Here is a 23,100-nt window from a genome sequence, read left to right on the forward strand (position 1 = left end):
GCTACTCCTCTGATAGCATTTGGGAAGTGACATTTCCCTGAAAAAAACAGTACATTTTTGTTGATTGAGCCCCAGAATTAGGCAGAGGTAAGGGGAAAGCTGGACTAATTAGCTTTGTTCTTCTGGTGGCTAGAATGCTTATCACTAGGAGATAGAAATCCCATAGTCCACCAGAAATAGATGGGTTAATGAGTATATTACAGTACTGTAAAAATATGACAACAGTGAGGGAACCTGTAGTAAGAGTATAAGGTAAAAATGAAATATCTGGGAATTATTAGGAAGCATACACTGAACAGTAGCTATGTTGAAAACTTGGACTGATGCTGATAGAATACTAAAAGCTTGTATTTTACAATTCTGCATCTGCAATGTTCTGTGAGTGCTGAAATCGGAGTGCATTTTTGGGTATATATTTCATGCTTATTCCATGAAACGTGATTGCAAAATATTGTTTATTATGGAAATGTCTAATAAACCATTGCCTTGGAGGAAAATATACAAGGTTCAGTAGTTGTGGTTTTATGTTAAAACTATCATTTTGAAAAAATACTGAAGGTGCTTCAAATTTAATGATACAGTATGAAAATGATTAATTTATCCACTTGCAAATATAATAGACATGATCCAGAAACAAAGCAAGACACAGTTAGACTTCTAGGATACTGAATGCACGCTGCACTGTACCTTGGGCACAGCCCCGTGCAAAACAAACATGATTTGTTAATCCTTTTCTTTAGCTATTTTGGTTAGGCTGTTATCTCAGCAAACTGAGATGCAGTGTGTCATAGGAGCTCATGTGAAGAAAGGGGTAATTGTGTACGATTACATACTTAGGGGACCTTTGCATTCTAACTACAGCATTTCAGTGAGGTAGTGTAGTGACTAAGCTCTTTTTTCCTGTAGCATACCTCTGCCGTATATTGTTTTGCTTCAAATCCTATTTAATGAAAATTAAGAATTAAGATATGTAAAACAGATGTATAAATGACAATTCTATCACATACTTGAGTAGCTATAACAGTTAGATGGCTATGGCTAGCTTTGTTATTTGTTTTTACCTATTTGGTTAAAAATAGCAGAGTATACAGAGGCAGCATTATTTGTGCCTGCCATCTAGAAGCATGGAACAGATAACTCAAGCTCACCTACCTTGTTTTAGACTGTAAAAAGCAAAACAAATAAGAGGCATAGAAGATGAAATGCTTGTTTCACTTGAACTGATAAGGGAAACATCTGAAATGATGACATGTAAGATTGGACAAATGAAACCATTTGTCATTGTGAGACAAGTTTCTTAAGGCCGTCTGCAAAATTCCATTTCAGAATAAAAAAAAATCAATCTTTCACAATGCCAGCCGCCCAGCTAACATTAATCAGAGGAAAGATAACCTATATTGACTCTAATTTAAAATGCTGGCATAGCTGTGCACTGATGCCATTATGGTTCTACTATTTGTTAGTTATTGGCAGAGGTTCTAACCCAGGCTGCCACCCCAGCTTACTCAGAGATGCATGTTGTTGTAGCAAAATGATGATCAGCCCCACTATAATGACTCTGGTCAAGAACATAATGTATGACATGCCAATAGGAGCATATTTGATTGTGAGTGAATATGTTCAGAGGCAAATAATATATATTTTATTGTAGTAAAACATGATGCAGTCACTGAAGTGTAATTTGCTGTTCACATGACATATTACAGCCAAAGAATTTACTGCAGAGGAAAACACATGAAAGTGTAGGAATACATTTCATTGCAGTGCAGAACGTAGTCAGGTTGACATATGCCGTCACACTAAAACTCAAGCCAAACTCACAGTGTTACTTATTGTAGGGGAAAAGTAGGACATGCCTGCTGGAATAATCAGTTAAGAAAGAAATGACTCAGTGGTAAGATTACTACTAACTTCTGGCCACTGTCTGTGTGTAGTTTGTATATACTGCCTGTGCCTGTCTGGGTTTTTCCAGGGACTTAACCTTTTAAAGATGTGCTGCTTGATAATGTACACCAAATCTGTGCATATCCCTTGCCCTTCTGCTGTTGATCATGGCTGAAAGGGTCTATGGACTAGCCTGCTTAAAAAAATGATAAATTTATAAATGCTTGACTGTTTCTGGCAGTTGCCATACTGAGTTCTTGTGGTACAGGACTTGAATTCCTTCAGTTTTTTCGACTGTGTGACCTTCATCAAATCACCTTACCAAGTATTTCTTCCAGATCGTGCCTGAAAAAGGATTGTGTGCATCCAGGGAGCCTATGTAGTTAACAAGTGGGTATTATTAGTATGCAGTTTGTTGAAGGAAAGCAGGTTACACTGCCATCCAGACATGCTATTGTGTTGAAACAGACCATAGAACTGTATGTATCCTTTAATGAGGGAAAAAGGTATTGTTCATTGTGGCATATTTCTTGCCTTGAAAGGACATAAACTGCTAATCAGTAAATCACTGTAAGTAGTACAGCAAAGTGTTCCTGGAATGTGCTTTATTCCAAGAAATTTGACCATCCTGTCAGTTATAGTATATTGTGTCAGAAAACCAATTCCCATTAAGATAAACATTCTGATTAAGAACCACAGCATGTCCAGTGGCCTAGAGATGTTTCTTACAGAGTATACTCAAACCCCATTGGATATATTGCAGTATAAGTCAAAGCAATTAAAATGTACAGGACTATATGTATTTTAGTAAATTATGTGATTGATTTAGTTATGCATTGCTATTATTATGAAATGTATCGATTTTAAAGCAGTAACTAATTTCTTCTACTAGCTAGTTTTCTGCTGTGAGGAAAGCTATAAAACGTTTCACTCAACCATGTGAAAATAAAGTTGTCCATTTAAAATACATAGATCATTTTATGTTTTGGTAATAAGCTTTGCTAAAATTAAGACTGTGAAGCTTTCTTTGTATTTGATTGCTCTTCCTTGGCTGTAAAAAATGGCAGCTGAATTATTTTTATGTCCTTTGGCTAATTCTTATGGGTATTAGTTGCCTCGATTCTTAACTTTCAGTAGAACTGCTTTATACGTCTTTGAAAACTGATGCAGTTATTTTGAAGTATTCATAGTGTCAGTTGATCCTATGGCTTCAGGCCAATTATTTTACATTAAGAAGGTTTGCGGTCTACACTCTTGTGGGAGGAGAGGGTGGCCTCTGCCCTTCTGAGCTGGGAATTGCTGGTGGAAGGCTTATTGTGCCTGTTGTTTTAAGTGTCTTTGTTCTGGTTTAAGCACTTGGGTTCCAAACCCGTTCATTTACACTGGGAGGATTCATTGTCTAAATTCTTGTGGCAGGAAAGGATAGCCTACACCCATCTAAACTGGAAATTGCTGGTTAAAGGCCTATTGTGTCTGTCTTCTAAAGTGTCTTAGTTTTGGCTTAAGCACATGGGCTCTAAAACTAGTTGTTGTACATTAGGAAGGTTTGTGGTGTATACTATCATGGTGGGAGAGTATAACCTACACCCTTCTAAGCTAGGAATTACAGGTGAATTGCTGCTTTGTTTAAATTGTTTTTTGCTGTTGTGACTGTGATTTTATGCACTTTGAATTTCTAGTACTTCTGCATTTTATAGCGTAGGCTAAATTCAGACTTGCTAAATCTAGACTGTTTGGTATCACTTCAACACTAAAAACAGTTCTTCACTGAGATACTGAATGATCTGAGGGAATCCATTGCTTCCAACTAAATATAAGTGCCTGCTTTTACTCTTATATTGCACGTTTAATTTGTATTTTCATTCTCTAATTGTCTGAACTGTTTTTTTGCCACATTTTACTGTGTACTGTACTAGTTCAGCTGTAGCATAGCCCAGTTACATGTTTGATGTTTCTGGGTCTGTTTTGTAACTTCTGAGTATCAAATTCAATCCATCTTTGTAGGTGAAGGCCGTCTGCACCCTTGTGGGAGGAGAGTGCTGTCTGGGTCCCATCTTATCAAGGGTGATTGGAGTATTGTTCAGAGAGACCATCTTTATTAGCTAGTTTGAGTTAAAAGGGTTATCTCTTGTTTTGTTTAAGACCTGCGTTTGTCTGTGTATAGTGCACCAACGCACATAGCTGCATAGCAGTGGTCACCACTGGTGGTTTAGACGCAAACATATTGCTTGTTAAATTTTCCCTTAGGGCTTAACTTGTGGTCCTTCAGAGGTTTTTCGCAGCCCTGCTCTACTATCACGTAGAACACTAAGCCTAGCCGCAGAGGTACCAACACACTTCTCACCCACTAACCAATCCTAAGTGCAACATCTTTTCCTGACCATATAAATTTACCTAACACTATGGACGGACAATTTCCCACAGTTTCCCCAGCCAGCTTGGTCAGCATGGGCATCCTGAGGCAGTGTAGCAACTGCCTCATGTTCATTGACAACCCTCTACTCCTAGTCCAACATACTCAACATGTGTGAGATGCAGCTATATTAAAAACCTTGAATCCATGCTCTTTCACATACCAGTCAGAACATATAATACTGAGCGGGTCGTCAGTATGCACACCTCACCTCCTACTCCACCCAAATCCACATCACACATACCTACATATGCAGAGGTCCTCACTAGAAACATACCTAAACACCAGAGACCTCTGAAACATAAACACAAGCACACTACACATAACACTTCCTCTGCAGTACACAATGTACATAATAGCTCATGTACCAGTGTCTCACCCATAAAGCTCTTAAGGTAAACCACAAAGCCAAACATATTATTCATAGGTGATTCCATCTTGAGACACGCAGATGTCCGTCTCACCAGGCTAGATAAGGAAAAGGTCATGGTCAGCTGTTTGTCAGGTGCCAGGATATGTCATATCACACATGCACTCAAGTCTGTCAACAACAGGTACTGTTATGACTCTGTCATAGTCTATGTTAGTGTGAATGACTTGAGACATACCTCTCTGGACTATATGAAGAGAGATATGACTGAGCTCCCAGACTGTATGTCTCAGGCAGGTATATCCCTAGCCTTAGGCAGCATTTTACCTTCACCTAAGATGATGCCTCAATACAAACAGAAATGACTGACTTCAATAATTGGCTTAGTTTCTGGTGTCATTCTAAGGAGATCCATTATCTGTCAGTCTGGGATGACATGGCCAACAGACCTCGATGCTTTGCTAGAGATGGTCTTCATCTCTCACCCCTGGGATTTCAGCTACTGGCTAAAGCTCTTGCCACCTCCATAGTGCCTTTTTTAGGCAGTGTCTCAAGGACAAAATTCCCAACGTAAAAACTGCATCTAAAAACATCTATGCTGCTAAATGCTAGGAGTCTTAACACGAAACTGCACTCAGTAGAAGAATTCCTCACCTTGGAAGACGCAGACATTCATGCAGTCATGGAGACCTGGTTCAAGGCTGTGGAGAGCACCCCAGCCGTACCGGGTTACACCTCCTTCCACACATTCAGACCACAAACTGAAGGTGTGAAAACTAAAGGAAGCAGTGTATCAATTTTCATTAAAGATAAATACACCTCCAGACTGGTCAGGCAGCATGATTCCCTGGAGGTACTTCAGATGCAATTAACTGTTGGTAGGACACCTATTCAAGTCATTGCCGGCTACAGGACCCCCTCCATGAATCAGGACACCCACTTTGCCTATTTGGACCTACTTAAATCTATCAAGATACATCCGAACACCATGGTTTTGGGTAACTTTAACTATCCATCCATTGACTGGGCAAATTGCTCATGTTCATATTAACTTGCCCAAAGGTTCCTCGACTTTGTTAACTCCAATGGCCTGGGCCAGCTGGTGGACACCCCCCACAAGGGGTGCCAACATCCTGGAACTGGTGCTTACCAGTATGGGGGACCACTGTAGCACCCCCACTGTGAGGTCTTCCCTGGTGAGATCTGACCACAGATCAGTCTCATTTGAAGTAACTATCACAACTGACCCCCCCAGCAGCAACTAAACAAAAAACTACTCCAAAGTAGATTATAACCTCTTACAGGATGGTATAAATAGCTTCTCTGCACCTCCCCTCAGATGGAACTGGCAACTATGACGAGTTCTACACCAGTGCTTTACACAAGCACCTGTATAACAGCATTGATTTGGCCGTACCTGATAGGACCAAAACAAGCTCCTCAAGGAAGAGCAAACCTTGCTGGTGGACAACTGCCATTGACAAGCTTTACAATAAGAGGAAGAAATTGCTATCTCAGGGTAAGAGGGAGTGAGCCCTAAACTGCATAGATCAGGTAAATACCATGTTGAGCGATTAAGGTTAAATAGGTTTTGAAGGAGATTAGCAGTGCTGTACTTTGTACACACTAGGAGACGGCCTGGTATGTTTTCTTGGCATATGGAGCCTTTTTTTGTTTTAGATAGAGCTTATAGATCTGCTCTATAATAATTTTGGAAGAGGGGAGTTTAATTATTCAAGACAGAGAACAATGGAGCAAGTGGGAGGAATGAAACTGGAAATTAATTTGTCGACTAGGACATAGATGATGGTTTTGGGATAAGAATAGGTAGTGCCATTTGAATGATGTTACTTCTACTGCTCCTAAAGTAGTGAAAATGGGGTCTATATTAGAACATCAACGTTTCACAACTTCAAATGTTCTAATATCGACCCCCTATTCAGCAAATGCTGAAAATAGCGAAGCTGCGGAACACCGAATTTCTTCCTAGGGAAGGAATTTGGTTGGCCGTTCCTGTGGCTTTGCTATGTTCAACACTGTGGTGGAAAGTTACGGGTCGGGATCAGGTAAGTGTGCAATTGTGTGGATGTGAGGGTTAGGGCGCGGGGTTGGTGAGTTAGGGTTAGGGTGCGGGTGAGGTGAGTGTGTGATAGTGACAGACCTTAGGGTTAGGGTTTGGGTTAAGGTAAGTGGATAGCTAGTGGTGTGTGTACAGTTTAGTGTAGGGTTAGATGTAGGATTTTAGGTGTATGTGTGTGGATTGCTGTTTGTTTGGTGTGTTTGTGTTGGGAGAAGTCAGCTTTCAGCAGTGAATACTACTTATAGGTAGGAACTAGAACTTGATTTGCAACAGTGAGGATGTATCTGGGGAACCTAGAAGGGAAAATATAACACATTTTCAAATCTAGGTGCTTAGGATTTCCCTCTCTCTTCCCCCCTTGGCTGACCTGGTGTGACTTTGTCTGAACTCTACAGTTCCCTACAAAACGGTGTCTACAGGACTGCAATCAGTTGTTTTCAACAGTTAAACAGACTGATCTCTACAGTTCCCTACAAAATTGTGTCTACAGGACTGCAATCAGTTGTTTTCAACAATTAAACAGACTGAACTCTACAGTTCCCTACAAAACGGTGTCTACAGGACTGCAATCAGTTGTTTTCAACAGTTAAACAGACTGAACTCTACAGTTCCCTACAAAACGGTGTGTACAGGACTGCAATCAGTTGTTTTCAACAGTTAAACAGACTGAACTCTACAGTTCCCTACAAAACGGTGTCTACAGGACTGCAATCAGTTGTTTTCAACAGTTAGACAGACTGAACTCTACAGTTCCCTACAAAACGGTGTCTACAGGACTGCAATCAGTTGTTTTCAACAGTTAAACAGACTGAACTCTACAGTTCCCTGCAAAACGGTGTCTACAGGACTGCAATCAGTTGTTTTCAACAGTTAAACAGACTGAACTCTACAGTTCCCTACAAAACGGTGTCTACAGGACTGCAATCAGTTGTTTTCAACAGTTAAACAGACTGAACTCTACAGTTCCCTACAAAACGGTGTCTACAGGACTGCAATCAGTTGTTTTCAACAGTTAAACAGACTGAACTCTACAGTTCCCTACAAAACGGTGTCTACAGGACTGCAATCAGTTGTTTTCAACAGTTAAACAGAGTAGGTTACACAAATAGCATTTGTTAAGCTTTCACTTACAGTGTTTTGTAATTAAGCAGGTCACCATATTGGTCAGCCATAGTGCTCTTTGTTTCTACTTGAGTGGTTGCCTCCTTCCCCTGTAACTGCAGTAAATTGACTCTTACATTAGAGCTGTAATACTTACCTTATAGCTTTAGGATACCATAGGAAACCTTGTAAACTGCAATAGCCCCGCTACGTTTGCCCTCGCTATGCTCGGGCTCTCTTTGCTCCCCTCCCTGCCCCCAATTCGCTCCCGCCCCCAGTACCTCTAAATCTATAGTACTATAGTCACTCCCACTTTCTAGATCCTATCTGCTTTCATCTGGGATAATTCCACCCACCCCTATTCTGCTACCTACATTTAATAGCACCTATTAGCTTTCATCTGGCATTCTCCCACCCCCCCTTCCAGTACCTTTACCTCACCACTCTATCTTCTGGTGTTGCATCACCAGGTAAAACAGTTCCTTCACACACTAGCTGAATCACATATAATGATATACTCCTCTTTACTACCCCTCTTGTTCACATCATACCTCCTTACCTTGTATGAAAACCAGTTTCTTACGGGATTTCAGATCCCAAAAGGCCATACTATCACCCCAGCTATAAATCCTTCCACCTTCAACCATACTTACAGTACCAGATCCTATCCAACATCTTGTTCAGTCCATCAACATCTCAACCCCAGGCACATTAGCTCTACATCCAAACACTACCACAAACTAATAAACAAATTCCTGAAGTTCATCACCAAGTATAGACTCAACCTAATACTTGGTGGTGATATTCACCCCAACCCTGACCCACTCACTTCAGATACACATACCCCCTCTACTTGTAATCTAAGCTACAAACCTACAATTTATAGGCCAACTAACTCTCTCCTAGTCTGTCATCTCAATATTAGAAGCATTAATAACAAGGTACATGAATTGCATGCACTTCTGGATGTCCACTCCCCTGAGATTTTCTGTTTATCTGAAACCTGGTTAAAACCTAACACTAAAGACAATGAAGTGTTACCACCTGGGTACAACATACACAGGCTGGATCGTGCTTCGAGGAAGGGGGGTTGGGTAGCTGTACTCTATAAATCTGAGTTGAATGTCACCATAGATGTAATACAACCTCCTCAGATTAATAACTCTGAGATTCTTGCCACCAAATTGCAACTTAATAAAAATAAATGCATTAATATCATCTGTATGTACATTCCCCCAGGTAACAATATATCTACATCTGAAGATATCCTGCACTGGTTATCATGTCACTACCTCCAAGAAACCCTACTACTTGGAGACTTTAACATAGACTGGGGCACCTGTTCCTTAGAATCCCCAACCACCCATATTAACCTGCATGCATTTACACAAATCATATCCACCCCTACCAGGATAGGTAAACCCAACCAAAAAGAAAGTATACTTGACTGGGTACTCATAAACAGTCACCCCAACTGTACACCTCTGGTACCCTCCTTAATGGCCTAAGCGATCACCTTCTCACATATGTAATTAAGCACAAAACCATTAATTCCCAACAACCCTTACTCAGAAAGGTTAGAAACAATAAAAACTTTGACCCTGCCAAATTCCAACAAGAACTAAACTCATGTAATTGGTCTATTCTAAAACACCTCCTTAGAGGAAGCAGTAGCATACTTTAACAACAAATTCCTTGATATCCTTGATTTGCATGCACCTGTTCGTTCAAAGAGAACCAAGGCAAAAACTGCACCATGGCTTTCTATAGAGTCTAAACTCAAAATTACCCTTAGAAACAAAGCATGGGCTTTATGGCGTTCTTCTAAAGACCCTCAAGATCACATTAAATACAGGCAATCCAGGAGCGAAACCAAAAATCAATTTTACAAGACAAAAAACAATACTACTGTAATTTACAGACAGTAAATCAAAATAACTCTCAGAAGTTTTGGGCAGGTTTAAATAATCTACTACATCCTGGACAAACTTCAACCCCAATCCCTGCTGCTACTATTGATAAAACCCCTGAAGATGTTTCTGATAGTTTTAACCAATTCTTTACTGAGACAATTCAAGCCCTAGCTAGCCAACTACCTCCTAGCTCCCCTGGTCCTGAAAGTAGCACCCCTAGAAACCTACTTGCATTCAGCTTCAAACCAGTCGCCACTTCACATATCCGTACCTTGATCAAAAAATTAAAACCCACTACACTTTCTGCTGATCAACTCCCTGCCGAGTACCTACAAAAATCAGCTGATGCTATTGCTTACCCCGTCTCAATACTAATCAATCGAATCATAGTAGAAGCTAAAATTCCCACCATCTGGAAAATATCCTATGTAATCCCACTTCACAAAGGAGGCAGCTCTACTGAATTCTCCAATTATAGGCCAATATACTCTCTCCACTTGCAAAGATTATGGAAAAATGTATTCATAGACAATTCATGCACCCCCTAATCCAAAATCGCCTTATGGCAGACACTCAGCATGGCTTCCGTCCCCATCACAGCACTACTTCAGCCCTCCTAGCCTTTACTAACGCCATAAACCATAATCGCAACAATAATTATATATCCTCAGCCCTCTTTTTGGATCTTTCCAAGGCATTCGATATGGTTGATCACCAACTTTTAATCCACACCCTGCAAACATTCTGTCTAGATACTGGAGCCCTCCAATGGTTTCAATCCTACCTGAATGGTCGACAGCAGGCTGTCCTCTGGCAGAACAAACTCTCTAACCTTCTACCTAACACCCTCGGAGTACCACAAGGCTCTATACTAGGGCCCTTGCTGTTCTCCATCTTCATTAACGACCTCTATACTGTCATCCCAAAAGTCAGCTGTATCCAATATGCTGATGACTCTACTCTGATTTGCTCAGCCACATCTCCAGTAGAGTTATGGTCAGCTATCCAGACCACCTTTAATACAATAGAAAACTGGCTTTCTGAACATCGTCTGATCCTAAATCCCAAAAACTAAAATGCTGTTATTTTCACCAACACATAGGTCTACCGCTTTCACCTTTACCATAAAATCAAATGATGGCACAATAATCTCCCTGACCCATCTACAAAACTATTAGGTGTCATCATAGACAATAATCTCAAATTTGACCTACATGTTAACCACACTATCAAAACCATCAATAAAAAACTAGGGTCACTTTACAGAATAAAAGCCTTCCTAACCCCTCCAGCTAAAATTGCCATAGCTCGCTCTCACCTTCTTTCAACCCTTCTGTATGCATCCCTCTACTCTCGAATTTGAACAAGACTGTCCTTAACAAACTCTCAATTTGCTACAACCACATTGCCAGGTTTGCCACTGGGCTGCCTTTTAGGACACATCATTGCATCAATCTAAATCAGCTTGGTTGGCTTGAACTACCTAGCCTAATCCAGTATAACCAACTGATTATGGCCTATAAAATCCTCTGTAATCCGGACAATACTCCTGCACTTAAAAATATTATCACCCCCTATAACAATCCTAGACCGCTTCGATCCTCTAACAAACTACTAATTCAGACTAGCAAAATTAATAACACAGCCGGTGATTCTCTCTTTGCAAACTCTGTAAGTAGATCCTTGAACTCACTTCCAGCTGATATTACCTTACTTTCCACCTTAGGTCAATTTAAAACTAGACTCAAGCAACATTTGTCACTTAACTGGCTATGTCAATGTATCAAGCCTGGCTAACTCGAATGTGTAAAAATCTGTTAACCAGTTTACTGTGTAATTTAATTTAATCCTGACTTGTGCTCAGGACTAACTTTAACCTGTGGAACTTGTTTAACTTGCTTACTTATGTAATCTCTGTAAATAATCTGTTTGTAATATGTAATGCTGGTATTATGTAAGCTGTATCTGCTTACCCTTGGAGCTTTTCTCCCCGGGCCTCCGCTGAAAATGGACATGCATCCAGTCGGACTATCCCGGTCAACAAATGTAAAATAAATAAAATAAAATAAAAGAGTGTTTATTTCTGAAAAAATTTCTAAAAACATTTTGTATGGAAGACATAAATTCAGTAGTAAGAACTGTGAGGGGAATTTACATATTATTCTCCAAGGTGCAGTAACTGGATTAGACTAGACAGAAATTATATTTCACAGGAACATGTGCATTTTATTGAAAGTTTCGACACACATCCAATAACTATTTTAGATCATGTGCCAATAAAAACTAAGATAAAAATGTAGGGTAATGAAGTACAAATGAGACACTGGTGCTTTAATACCTACCTGTTAAAAAGAGAGGAATTTAAGGAATGGGTAGTGGAAATTATTCAAGAGTTATTAGGGAAGATAGACATTTATTCAGAGGTTATAGCTAGTGAGTGGGATAAAATGAAAGTGGAGTTTAAAAATAGGGTAGAAATAAAAGAAAAGAATATATGGTTAAGAAGTAACGGCAATTACTTAGAGAGACTGACAAAGATTAAAGTATTGTAGAATAAGGGGCATCTCACAAAAGAGAGCCACAAAGAGAAAAAAGGGAGTATCTGGACAATATGCATAAGTTTTAAAAGATTGCTGTTAAGTAATTGTTTTTATAATAACACCAGAACACAAAAACTTTTAGCACAATGACTTGGGCATCAGAAAGTAGAAAGGGTTGTTGCCAGATTTGGGGAGCATATTACAAGAAAAATAACCAGAGATCCTGTAGAAGTGTTAGATATATTTTGGATATTGTATGACAATTTGTATAAGGCAATAAAATGTGGAAATCTAGAAAGAGCACAAATGAAAATATCTAAGGAAGACTTAAGTAGGCCAAGGTTAGGGGTAGATGAGGCTCAGCAGTTAACAATTAGATAGGAGTAGATGAGAGACAAATGGTGATGTATAATCAATCTGCAGGAACAAATGGTATTTTTTTGGAAGTTTGGAAGCTAGGAGGGAAGAAAGTGATAAATATCTGGAAGGTTTTGTTTAATAGTATTTTAAAAGGAGAAGAAGCACCGACATCCCAGAAGAAAGCTGTGGTGGCTGTAATACCTAATGAGGGTAAATACCCATCAGACCCAGCTTCATGTAAATCCATTTCAGTTTCAAACATTGATTATAAAGTGTTTATGTCTATAATAGCTAAAAGAATGGCAAATGTGTTGCCAAATTTGATAGATATGGATCAGCGTTGTTTTATGGAGGGAAGGCAAACTTTTGGCAACATTAATAGTGCAATATGATCCAGAGGGAAGCGGAATGTAAGAAAATACTAGTGTTATTGGTGCGTCTTTTTATAGAGAAATCATTCGTAAGAGTAAGCTGAGATTTTATGAGTGGGACAGTGAAAGCCTTTGCATTCCCTGATAAAATAATAAGGTTAATTAGGAGGATATATGAGGGTTCAGAAGCAATAATTAAAGTGGGAAGGTTCCTCTCTGATAAGTTGTGTCTGAACAGAAGAACCAGGCAAGAGTGTCCTCTTTCCCCTGTGTTATTTGCTTTATATTTAGAACCAATGACAATGAAAATAAGGGACTCAGAAATTCAAGAATATAATTGGTACGGTAATCAAGAAAAGTTGACTTTATTTGCAAACAATATTATTTTGTATCTAGTAAAACCAGAAATGGACATCTCAGTGTTGCAGAACATTTTGAGATATAAAAATAATGAAAATAAAGCAAAGGTTATAGCAGTAATTGGTTAAGTAATACCCATATCTATGTGAACACAATAAAATTAAGTATTTTTGAGTAGGGAATAAAAAAAGTTTCTGTCATGCAAGCTGAGGATGTGTTGGAAGAGACTAAAAAGATAATACAAAAAGCTCTGGTTTATGGGTATGGATAGCAAAATACAAGCAGTGAAAATGTTGTTAGTCTTTTTAATTTTGTATACAGATCTGGCATATTTTTATCAACCAGAGGAGAAGCTGTGGACAGTAATTAATAAAGAGTTGAAGGAATTTATATGGGAGGGGAAGACGGCAAGGGTCTTGTGGGATAAGTTGTTCAAGTTGTTCTTTCCAGTAGAACAAGGTAGTTTAGGATTATCTGGTTTGAAGGGATATTTTAGAGCTATACAATTTCGGCTCATATACGTAACACTAGTGGAAAGCCATAATTCAGTGTAGAAAGGGATGTGGTAAAATGTAGGGGGTGAAATATGGAGAGAGAAAGAGAGAGAGAGAGAGAGAGAGTGGAATTTTGGATGCAGATCCTTAAGGAGAATAACAGCTGTACAGAATATTGTATTCATAAAGTAGCTGAAAGCATTCTAAGTACTAAGCCAACATGAGAATGGAGAAAGGAGATTTTACCAATAGGGATGACTGCATTTAGGGGTACAGAAAATACAAAGAGGGGGCTGCAAATTTACTGGAGAAAACCGGAAAAGGAATCAAGGTATTGGAAACAAATAACTAGAGAGGGGAAAGTTAAAAGAAAGATAAGAGGCCAAGAATACATTTGGACTGCAGGCTAGAGACTGCCTTCCTTAGCAGGGATTGATGTCATAGTATAGGCAAAGAGAAATGGATAGGGAGATCCTAAGTCAAAGAACCACTCTGGAAGAGTTCTTAGTTGACTCTAGAAAAGAAGCTGCTGTTAAAAAACGGATAATTAGTAGGACATATAAAATGCTGTATAATAACTATAGGAATCAATCAGAGGAGGTTTAAAAAGATTTAGAAGAAAGTATGGATAAGCCCTTCACAATGGAGCAACAGGAGGATCTACATGTGGCTCTCAAGTGTCACAACAGTGTACAGTAGAAGATTTAGGATTTTTGCTTGAAAGTGTTTTCATAGATATGTTTTTCCCCCAATCAGACTCCAAAGAATATTTCCTCGGGTAGATAACAAATGTTGGAGCTGTGATGGGAATGAAGAGGTAACTGAGAACATGTGTTTTGGGAGTATAATGAGCTGGCAGACTTAAAAAATTCCCTACACAGTACTCTGTCAGAAGTACAGGGTGAGCAAATGGATGTAAATAAGAAAATTATTCTTTTGAGCTGAGACACAGGATCTGAATTGCCTAGACATAATAAGGCCTTCTTAAGTTTAATTCTGGTGGTTGTCAAAAAAAGCAGTTACTTGAAAATGGAAATCAAAGACTAATCATCTGTATTTGAAGTATTGAACATTGTAAGAGAGATAAAAGAACTGGAAGTGGGCTCTAGAAAGGGTAGGAAATTGCAAATATGCAAATTACATTGAAATAAATGGAAATTGTAGGAACAATGTATGCGGAATAATGTTCTGGAGAAGTGAGTTTTAAGGGAAGTCAGGAACTGAGCAATTTATGTAATGCTGGACTGTTATACAAAGGAACATATGTGATGTATAATGTATCGAACTGGGAACATGTTATTATGGTTTGTTTTCTTTTATGTAACTGTATGTTTGCCTGTGTCTTATGTGATAATTTGATAAAGGTATTTAAAAAAAAGAGAATGATCCTTCTAAAATAAAATCAGCAGTCCCTCTCTTCATCAAGCTTATCTAGTTGTCACAAGACTTCATAAGACCAATCTTTTTTTTTTGTCCTAATAAGTAATCTGTCATACTTCAGGATATTTGTTTGCATCAGATATGTAACATGGGGCTATCTGCTAGTCATAGTTTTTACAGTATGGCATCATATTTTAAGAAATCCTAGCTGCTGCTGCCCCATGATGTCACCAACTATAAAATAAGTGGCACCTCATTGAGTTCATCAATTCTTTCTCACCAGAGGACATAGGCTGGTATACATACTAATGTATTTTACAGTAGTCTTATGTTCTTAGTTTGTGGTCATTAGCACTCAAGTATCCAATTAATCTACTTCAGTATCTCCATGTTGTAAACATTCATTCAGCAAGTTTAATTTCAGATAAGAATTTCCCTTGTAGCATATTCACCCATTGACTTAGCATGATATCTGCTTCCATCCTTGATTTAAGAAATTTTTGCTGCAGTGCTTCTACACTGGATGTCTCTTCAGGATTTTGGAAGTCAGTAATAAGCTACTTGGCATAACATGACAATACCATGATACTGTATACGCCTCTTGACCTGCCAACACCCCAGAGCTAGGTAATCAATTTTCTGAGTGCTTCAAGTCAATCAACAGTGTCTACAATACCAAACAGAGTAGCTCTACAGTTGCCACCAGTTGCCCCGAGCATGCAGGATATCCCAAATCTGCATTTACTCCACAGTAAAAATGCTAACTAAGCTTAAATACCATGTTTCTATATCTATTGCTGCTTTTTCTCCCAGACTTTTAATAAAGGGAGCATCCTTCATTGCCAAAGTCTCAGTGCAGAAAGACAACTGCTTGTTGGAAGCAGACAAAAATTATCCATTATTCAATGCAGGATATACTGCTAAAGTACAGTCAAGTCAGCATTTTACGCACATTCTAGAAAATTTTGGAAGGGATTACCCAAATACAATTAACTGATTTCCTGTTGGAGCACACCTTTCTAACAACAACTAAGCAGGGCATCGGGTCTGGTCACAGCAAGCAAATAACATTGCTAAGGCTAGTACAACTTGTGACCAGAAAATGTGACAAAACAACTAACTGTGTCAACCTTATTCCTAGACTAAACCAAACTGATATAATGAACCAAACGATAACTCTTACAGAGCCTACAGTAGCTAAGCTGCGGTGATACAGTGCTATCATGATTCAACTCCTACCTCAAAAAACAGACTGTTAGCTTGCATAATGCCATCTCATCCTTCATTGCCACTAACATTGGAGTACCCCCAAGGATCAATATTAGGACCACTGCTGTTGGCTGTCTTCACTAAAGATATGCATAATCACTCAGATTGGTGTGATTTGTGGTAATAGGGCAGGAGTGCTGGTCTGTCCTTGCAGTCGCAGGGCTACAAGCAGTACCTATAATAATTTAAGCAGCTGTGATTAAGACCGAATCTGCTTTGGTGACATCAAAGACTGTGCATGTGTTTTAACACTAAAGCTTTATCTTTTGATTTTTTACCTGCTTTACTTTGGACTTTTTTGTTCTCAACTCCTGAGGACTTCTTCTTGGCGTTGAGGAAGGATGCCCTGGGGGCATTGTCCAGGGCGACAAATTGAACTAACTACAGCTCTGATGATGCCAACTTCTATACACCAACAGAAATGACGAAAAATAATGAAATTGTACCACATATCAGTACTTACAAACTAACATTTATTAGACTAAATTCTAGTGAATGTTGTGATGCTGTGATTTTAAGACGTCACTGATATTGCCTTAAAAAGAATGTGAAATTCAGCAATGATATCATACATTTATTGGTTATGGTAACATTATAGAAAAGTAATGTAATTATTACTGTCAGCTTAAATAAATAAAACTGGAGTATATTTTTTAAATAAGATAAATGCTTTCTCCTTAACCTGCAGATCTATTATTTAAACACAACTGAAAGTCATTGTAGAATTTGTTGTAGACATTTATTTTGTATTTTTTATGTTTTTCTGTAGATTTATGAGATTAGATAAAATTTTAGAATGCTTCTATGATGTGAATGTTTAATTTATTTCATTTTCTGTTAGAGCTATTTACTTTAGTTAAAATAATAACAAAGATGAAATATAATATTTGATTTACACTTTTTTAACTTCATGACTGAATGTATTTGAGAGACCTTTTTTCTAGCGTCTGTGATTCCAGGTTTGTTTTCTATTTCAGCAATATTAGCTGAAGAAGAGCCTGCTCCCTGTGCTGGAGTTAAAGGGCATGGTCGCCAGTGTCGTAATGGGACAGTGTGTAAATCAGAATGGGTAGGACCCAATGATGGTATCACCAACTTTGATAACTTTGCCTTTGCTATGCTGACTGTTTTTCAGTGCATTACCATGGAGGGGTGGACAGACGTGCTTTACTGGGTAGGTATCCATTCACTATGGATTTAATGATTTTTCTGTAAGAAGAAAGGGTACAAAGATCCCCACTCTGTTTGGCAACCTTCTGGTGTTTTTCTCTGATTCCACTCTATGGTTGTTTATGGCCACTGGTTTGTGAAAAATAAAGTCCTGACAACAAACTTCACCTCTAACATTGCACTGTTTTCATGGCTATTAGTATAACAGATAATATGGATGTGTGCTCTGATATATAAAAGGCATATCATTTCTTGTTGACAGCTATAGTCCAGATGGTGACATGGAGCCTGGATGTAAATGAATAACGATTCTGCACATAACTGTGTGTGTTTGTAAATATACATATATTTCTATAATTTATATGCATGCATGTATGTGTGTGTGCGTGTTTGTGTGTATAATGTATGCACACACACACACAAACTTACACACACACACACACACACACACACACACACACACACACACACACATACACATGCATGAGCATGCACACCCATGCACACATTTACAGGTTTATGTACATATACAAGATATACATGCACCTACCTTTTTGGGTAAAACTAAAACATGTTAACAATTATGCAATAATGCTTGAGCTTTTTAAACATATACTTAATAAAAAATACTATTTAGAATCCGGAAAAAGTATGTTTGCAGGACTTGGTGTATGTTAGGTTTGCCTCCTTTGGCTCTTAAGACATAAAGACATTTTTTTTTATTCTCCCACCCATTTCAGGTTTTTCACTGTTTTCCTCCATATCCATGTAAAGGTAGCCATCATTTCCTCTATGAGCAGTGGAGATAAAAGCTATTGAAAATATGCTCGAGCAAAACGGATCAGAAGGATAATTAGTTAAAAAATGATCCCACTGCTTCTATCACTCTCTGCTAATTTCTATGATGAAATATAAATGTAGCCGGTTGTGTTCAGGCAGTCAGAACCCAGTCAACTGGCCATGAGCCACAAGTATGGAATCCTTTAATGCTTTGTGAAGGCAGTATCTTCTGCTGTTTATAGAATGTGCAGTTTCTATTGTCCTTATTTAAATTCATTTCATGTAAGTCCTGTGTTTACAACTGTGATGCATCTAGAAATTGTCTAAGTAGTTTCATTTTCTTAAATTCTAGAAACATGTATTTCCAATGATCTGGGCTGTTACCATTCTCCATCAGCTGTTGATGGTTACTGCTGGCTGATTTCTAGACTATTTCAAACTTGCAACTTTTTAATAGTGTATCCCTGAAAGCTTAAACTGCATTCTAACATACGTTTCTGTAGTGTTCTGCACTGCTGCTACTCTTACCTGTAGCATTTCATCTTATTCCCTTGTTCACATAGCTGTGTGTCCTAAGGCATTAACATTTTTTGGTTAGTGTAATTGGTAACAATGGAGCCTGGAGCCTTTTCACAACCTAGATGACCCTGGGTTCAATTACCAGCCCTGCCTTTGGAGAAGCCAGGCAGGAAAAGAAAGGAGTGAAGCTGTGTGGGCTGCTTTCCTTTCACCAGGGTTTCTCTAGTGGAAATCAGGGAAATCACTTCCCCTGAAGGGGGTGAGGTGGGGTGGGGGTGAATATTGGCTGTTGCTAGCAAACATCTCTTGCAGAAGTGAGGAAAGACCAGAGCAGACAGTCGCTCTTTGGCTCTGCAAGCTGGACATCTGCAGGAAACAGAACACAGAGCTAAAGCAGAAAGCTCTTGAACTACCCCTTATGGCTATGAACCACCCCGTACGGCTAGCTAGATTAAAGCCCATGCCAGTTGACCTTGACCCTTGTCCTGGTCATGGTGAACAAATGGGCCAATTGACTGGCAAGGGCTGATGGCTGACAGGCAGCAGGAGCAAAGAGTATGGCAAAAAATAAATTAATAAATAAATAGCAGTTTGTAACAATGACTCCCAGATGAATTTCTGATACCATATGTCTGCTAGAAATGTTAGGTTTGACTTCCCTGTATGTATGTATGTGTGTATGGGTCCCTGTTAGAAGATCAAATGCTCAAAAGAGCGAACCACACAAGATCAAGCCTGAAAGATTGAAAACCTAGAAGCTTGAATAGGATACAGTTTGTAATGTGCAGGATCACAGCCCAGTGGGGATCAGGGTATGGCTCCTGTCACCATTGTGGTGTGATCCACCTCATCCCCTTCAGGGGAATTGATTTCCCTGGTTTCCACTAGAGAAACCCTGGTGAAAGGAAGTCTAAACCTCAACATGCATTCACTCAAGGCACTCTGTAAAATGGAGAGCATCGACATTTGTGCAGTGACAGTGACCTGGTTCAGGGCTCCAGAGAGCACCCCTGCATTACCAGGCTATAATTCATACCACACCTTTCGGCCACTTAACCTGGACCGAAACACTAAAGGTGGAGGCGTGTCCATATTCATTAAGGATATCCAAACCTCCAGGCTAGTTGCTCAGCATAATGCATCCGAGATTATCCAAGTGCAACTAACTCTGGGCAAGACCACAGTGCAAATTGTAACTTGCTGTAGATTCCCCACCATGCCCCAGGATTCCTACTCCTAATTTCTTGATAGACTGGAAAATATTAGGGTACAGCCCAACACCCTAATAATGGGCGATTTCAACTACCCCACCATTAACTGGGAAAACTACTCATGTACCAACTCTTTTGCTCAACGTTTTCTGGAAGTCATAAATTCCAATGCCTTGGATCAACTTATCCACACCCCCACCAAGGGCAGCAATATCCTAGACCTGGTCATTACCAACATGGGCGACCGGTGTTCCACACCAGAGATCAATTCCTCTTTGGTCAGATGTGACCACAAGCTAATCACCCTAGACATTCATATCCCGCCCCCAACCCCCATTAGGGAAACCACCGTAAAAAATTTCTTCAAAGCCAACTTCACGCTTCTTAAGACAGAAGTGGAAAACTTCACAACACCCATGCAGACGGACAATAGAGGTACGACTGCTGAATCCTACACAAATGCATTTTATAAGCACTTACACAAGTACATGGATCGTGCTATCCCTAACAGAACCAAGATGCTATCCTCCAAAAAAAGGAAGCCAATCTGGTGGTCCCCTGCCATAAACAAACTCTACAACAGAAGAAAGAAACTATTGGAAACAAGAGTAAAATTCCATGATTGGAGGAACTCCCTGGTCAACCTCAGTAAGAAGCTGAGATCCCTCATAAAATCCTCCAAAGGTAGTTACAAAACAAAATCGCTACTGATTCTAAAGACAACCACAAAGCATTCTATAGCTATGTCAAGAATCTCAATGGCAACACTCAGATCTGCTCTGAATTACAGTATAACGGCACTAAATATACAGAACCAACTGATATTGCCAGCATCCTGGCAGATAGGTTCAGTGCTAATTTTACCCCGCTCTCACCCCCTAAAGAGCCCATCTCTGTACCTGAAGAATGCAAAGTTCCTGTAATCATGGCTGCACAGGTAAAAACCACACTCTACAAAGCCAAAAACACAGCATCCAGGGGACCTGACAGCATCCCAGGGTGCGTTCTCCATGAACTGCAGAATGAACTGGCACCCCACCTAAGCACCATGTTCAATCATAGCCTCACCTCAGGCTTTGTGCCCACTGAATGGCGCACAGCAACAGTTATCCCACTCCACAAAGGGGGAGCCACCACGGACCCCGGGAACTACCTCCCCATTTGGAACGTATTATGGATCTTATACACAAAGACATTCCTAATCTCCAAACTCTGGACCCCACCCAGTTTGGGTTTGTAAAAGGCAGATCATGTCTCCTAAACCTGATAGAATTCTTTGAAGCAGTTAAGGTGGTTCACACAACCTGTCTAGCTCTCGCTCAGGCTTTCTGCACCACCCCCACTCTGGAATTATAGACAAACTCACTAAACTAGGTATAAATTCCTGTGTCACAAGATGGGTTGCCAACTGGCTGTCTGACAGAACCCACACTGTGAAAGTAGCAGACTCCAAATCTGACTTCAGACCAGTGACAAGTGGAGTACCACAGGGTTCAGTCCTGGGTACTCTCCTGTTTGGTATCTACTTTTCTGAAGTACAGGCTAACACAGAAGGTCTTTGGCTAATGAAGTTCACAGATGACTGCGAACTAGGACCCATAATCGAAACTCCTAATGATGTGGACATCCTGGGGTCTCACGGAGATAGATGCCTGGTGTCAAAGCCATGGCCTCAAGCTCAATGCCACAAAGTGCATTGTCATCCCCTTTGGTAAAAACTCTGAACCCATGAGCTACCACATAGATGGTAGTCTATTTAACACCAAAAGTGTGATAAGAGACCTTGGGACACAGGTAGACAGTAGTCTCTCCTTTGATAATCACATTGCCACAGTAGTCAGGAAATCCTTCTACGTGGCACATCTCATCACAAAAGGTTTCTCATCCAGGAAAAAAGAGGTCATTGTTCCCCACTACTTGTCACTCATTAGACCCATTATAGAGTACAATACCCCTTTTGGTGTGTACCTCACAAGACATCTACAACAACTGGAAAAGCCGCAGAAATACCTCACAAAGAGGATTACCGGCCTCAAACAGATGCCCTACGCAGACTGTCTAAAAAACTCCAGCTTTACTTTGTCGCATATTGCCTGCTCAGAGGCAATCTCTGCCTAACATACAAAGCTATGTCAAACCCAGAGCTGTTGGACATGCTCCACTTAAAGAAATCCCAGTCCATCCAAGCTACACACTCTAGGGACCTAAACCATATCACTACAATAAACAGAACATGCTAAAGGGAGAGATTCCTGTCCCAGTGATTTCCCATACTCTGGAACAAACTACCTATCTATATCAAACAAAGCTCCTCATTAGCACTCTTTAAGAAAAATCTGGATGAGTGGATGGGAAATAGGAAATTCACCCCGGGGATCACCTCTGTGACTCTGCTAGACAGGAGCACAGGAAAATAATTTTCTTAGGTGGTGAAAGCCAGGGTACCTTTTTGGCTAGGCTTATATAGGCCCTAGGGTCAATAGCCTAGTACCTACCTATGAAAATATATATATAATTTTTTTTTTCTAGCAAGGGGGTGAGTGAGGGATGCAGGGGGGCTTGACCATCTGCAAAAAGCAAGTGTTGTGCATTTTGCATCCTGTTCAAGCTTCTGGATTTTCTGTTTATAGATAAAGTCTGTGGATTTGATTCTTTTCCACTCAGATAGACAAACAGGTGTTTATCTGTGAACAACTGATTCATGAGCAGCTGGAATGTGAGTGTGTAAAAGACAGCTGGCTTTGGTCCAAATGTTTCTAATTTATATGCACTCTTGGACTCAGTTGTAAACAGTATTTATAGGAAAGTGTGCTATGACCTCGTTAAGTTTGAAGACTCATGCTTAGCCCTGTCTGTGTATATGTGTGTGTGTGTTTGTGTGTATG

At 39.7% G+C, this 23,100-nt stretch overlaps 1 protein-coding gene across 5 annotated transcripts in view; it reads left to right on the forward strand.

Annotated features, from left to right (window-relative positions):
- LOC122815212 (voltage-dependent L-type calcium channel subunit alpha-1C-like) overlaps positions 1-23,100 on the forward strand; it is a 2,602,552-nt gene that overhangs the window by 95,200 nt on the left and 2,484,252 nt on the right. For all 5 annotated transcript variants that reach the window (XM_044087523.1, XM_044087521.1, XM_044087522.1 and 2 more), the window contains exon 3: positions 17,513-17,709. In XM_044087523.1, the coding sequence (XP_043943458.1) occupies positions 17,513-17,709 (197 nt within the window). The remainder of the gene's footprint in view (positions 1-17,512; positions 17,710-23,100) is intronic.

The sequence above is a fragment of the Protopterus annectens genome, chromosome 11.part0 (assembly GCF_019279795.1).
Source record: "Protopterus annectens isolate FY-2018-M chromosome 11.part0, PAN1.0, whole genome shotgun sequence".
Classification (NCBI taxonomy): domain Eukaryota; kingdom Metazoa; phylum Chordata; order Ceratodontiformes; family Protopteridae; genus Protopterus; species Protopterus annectens.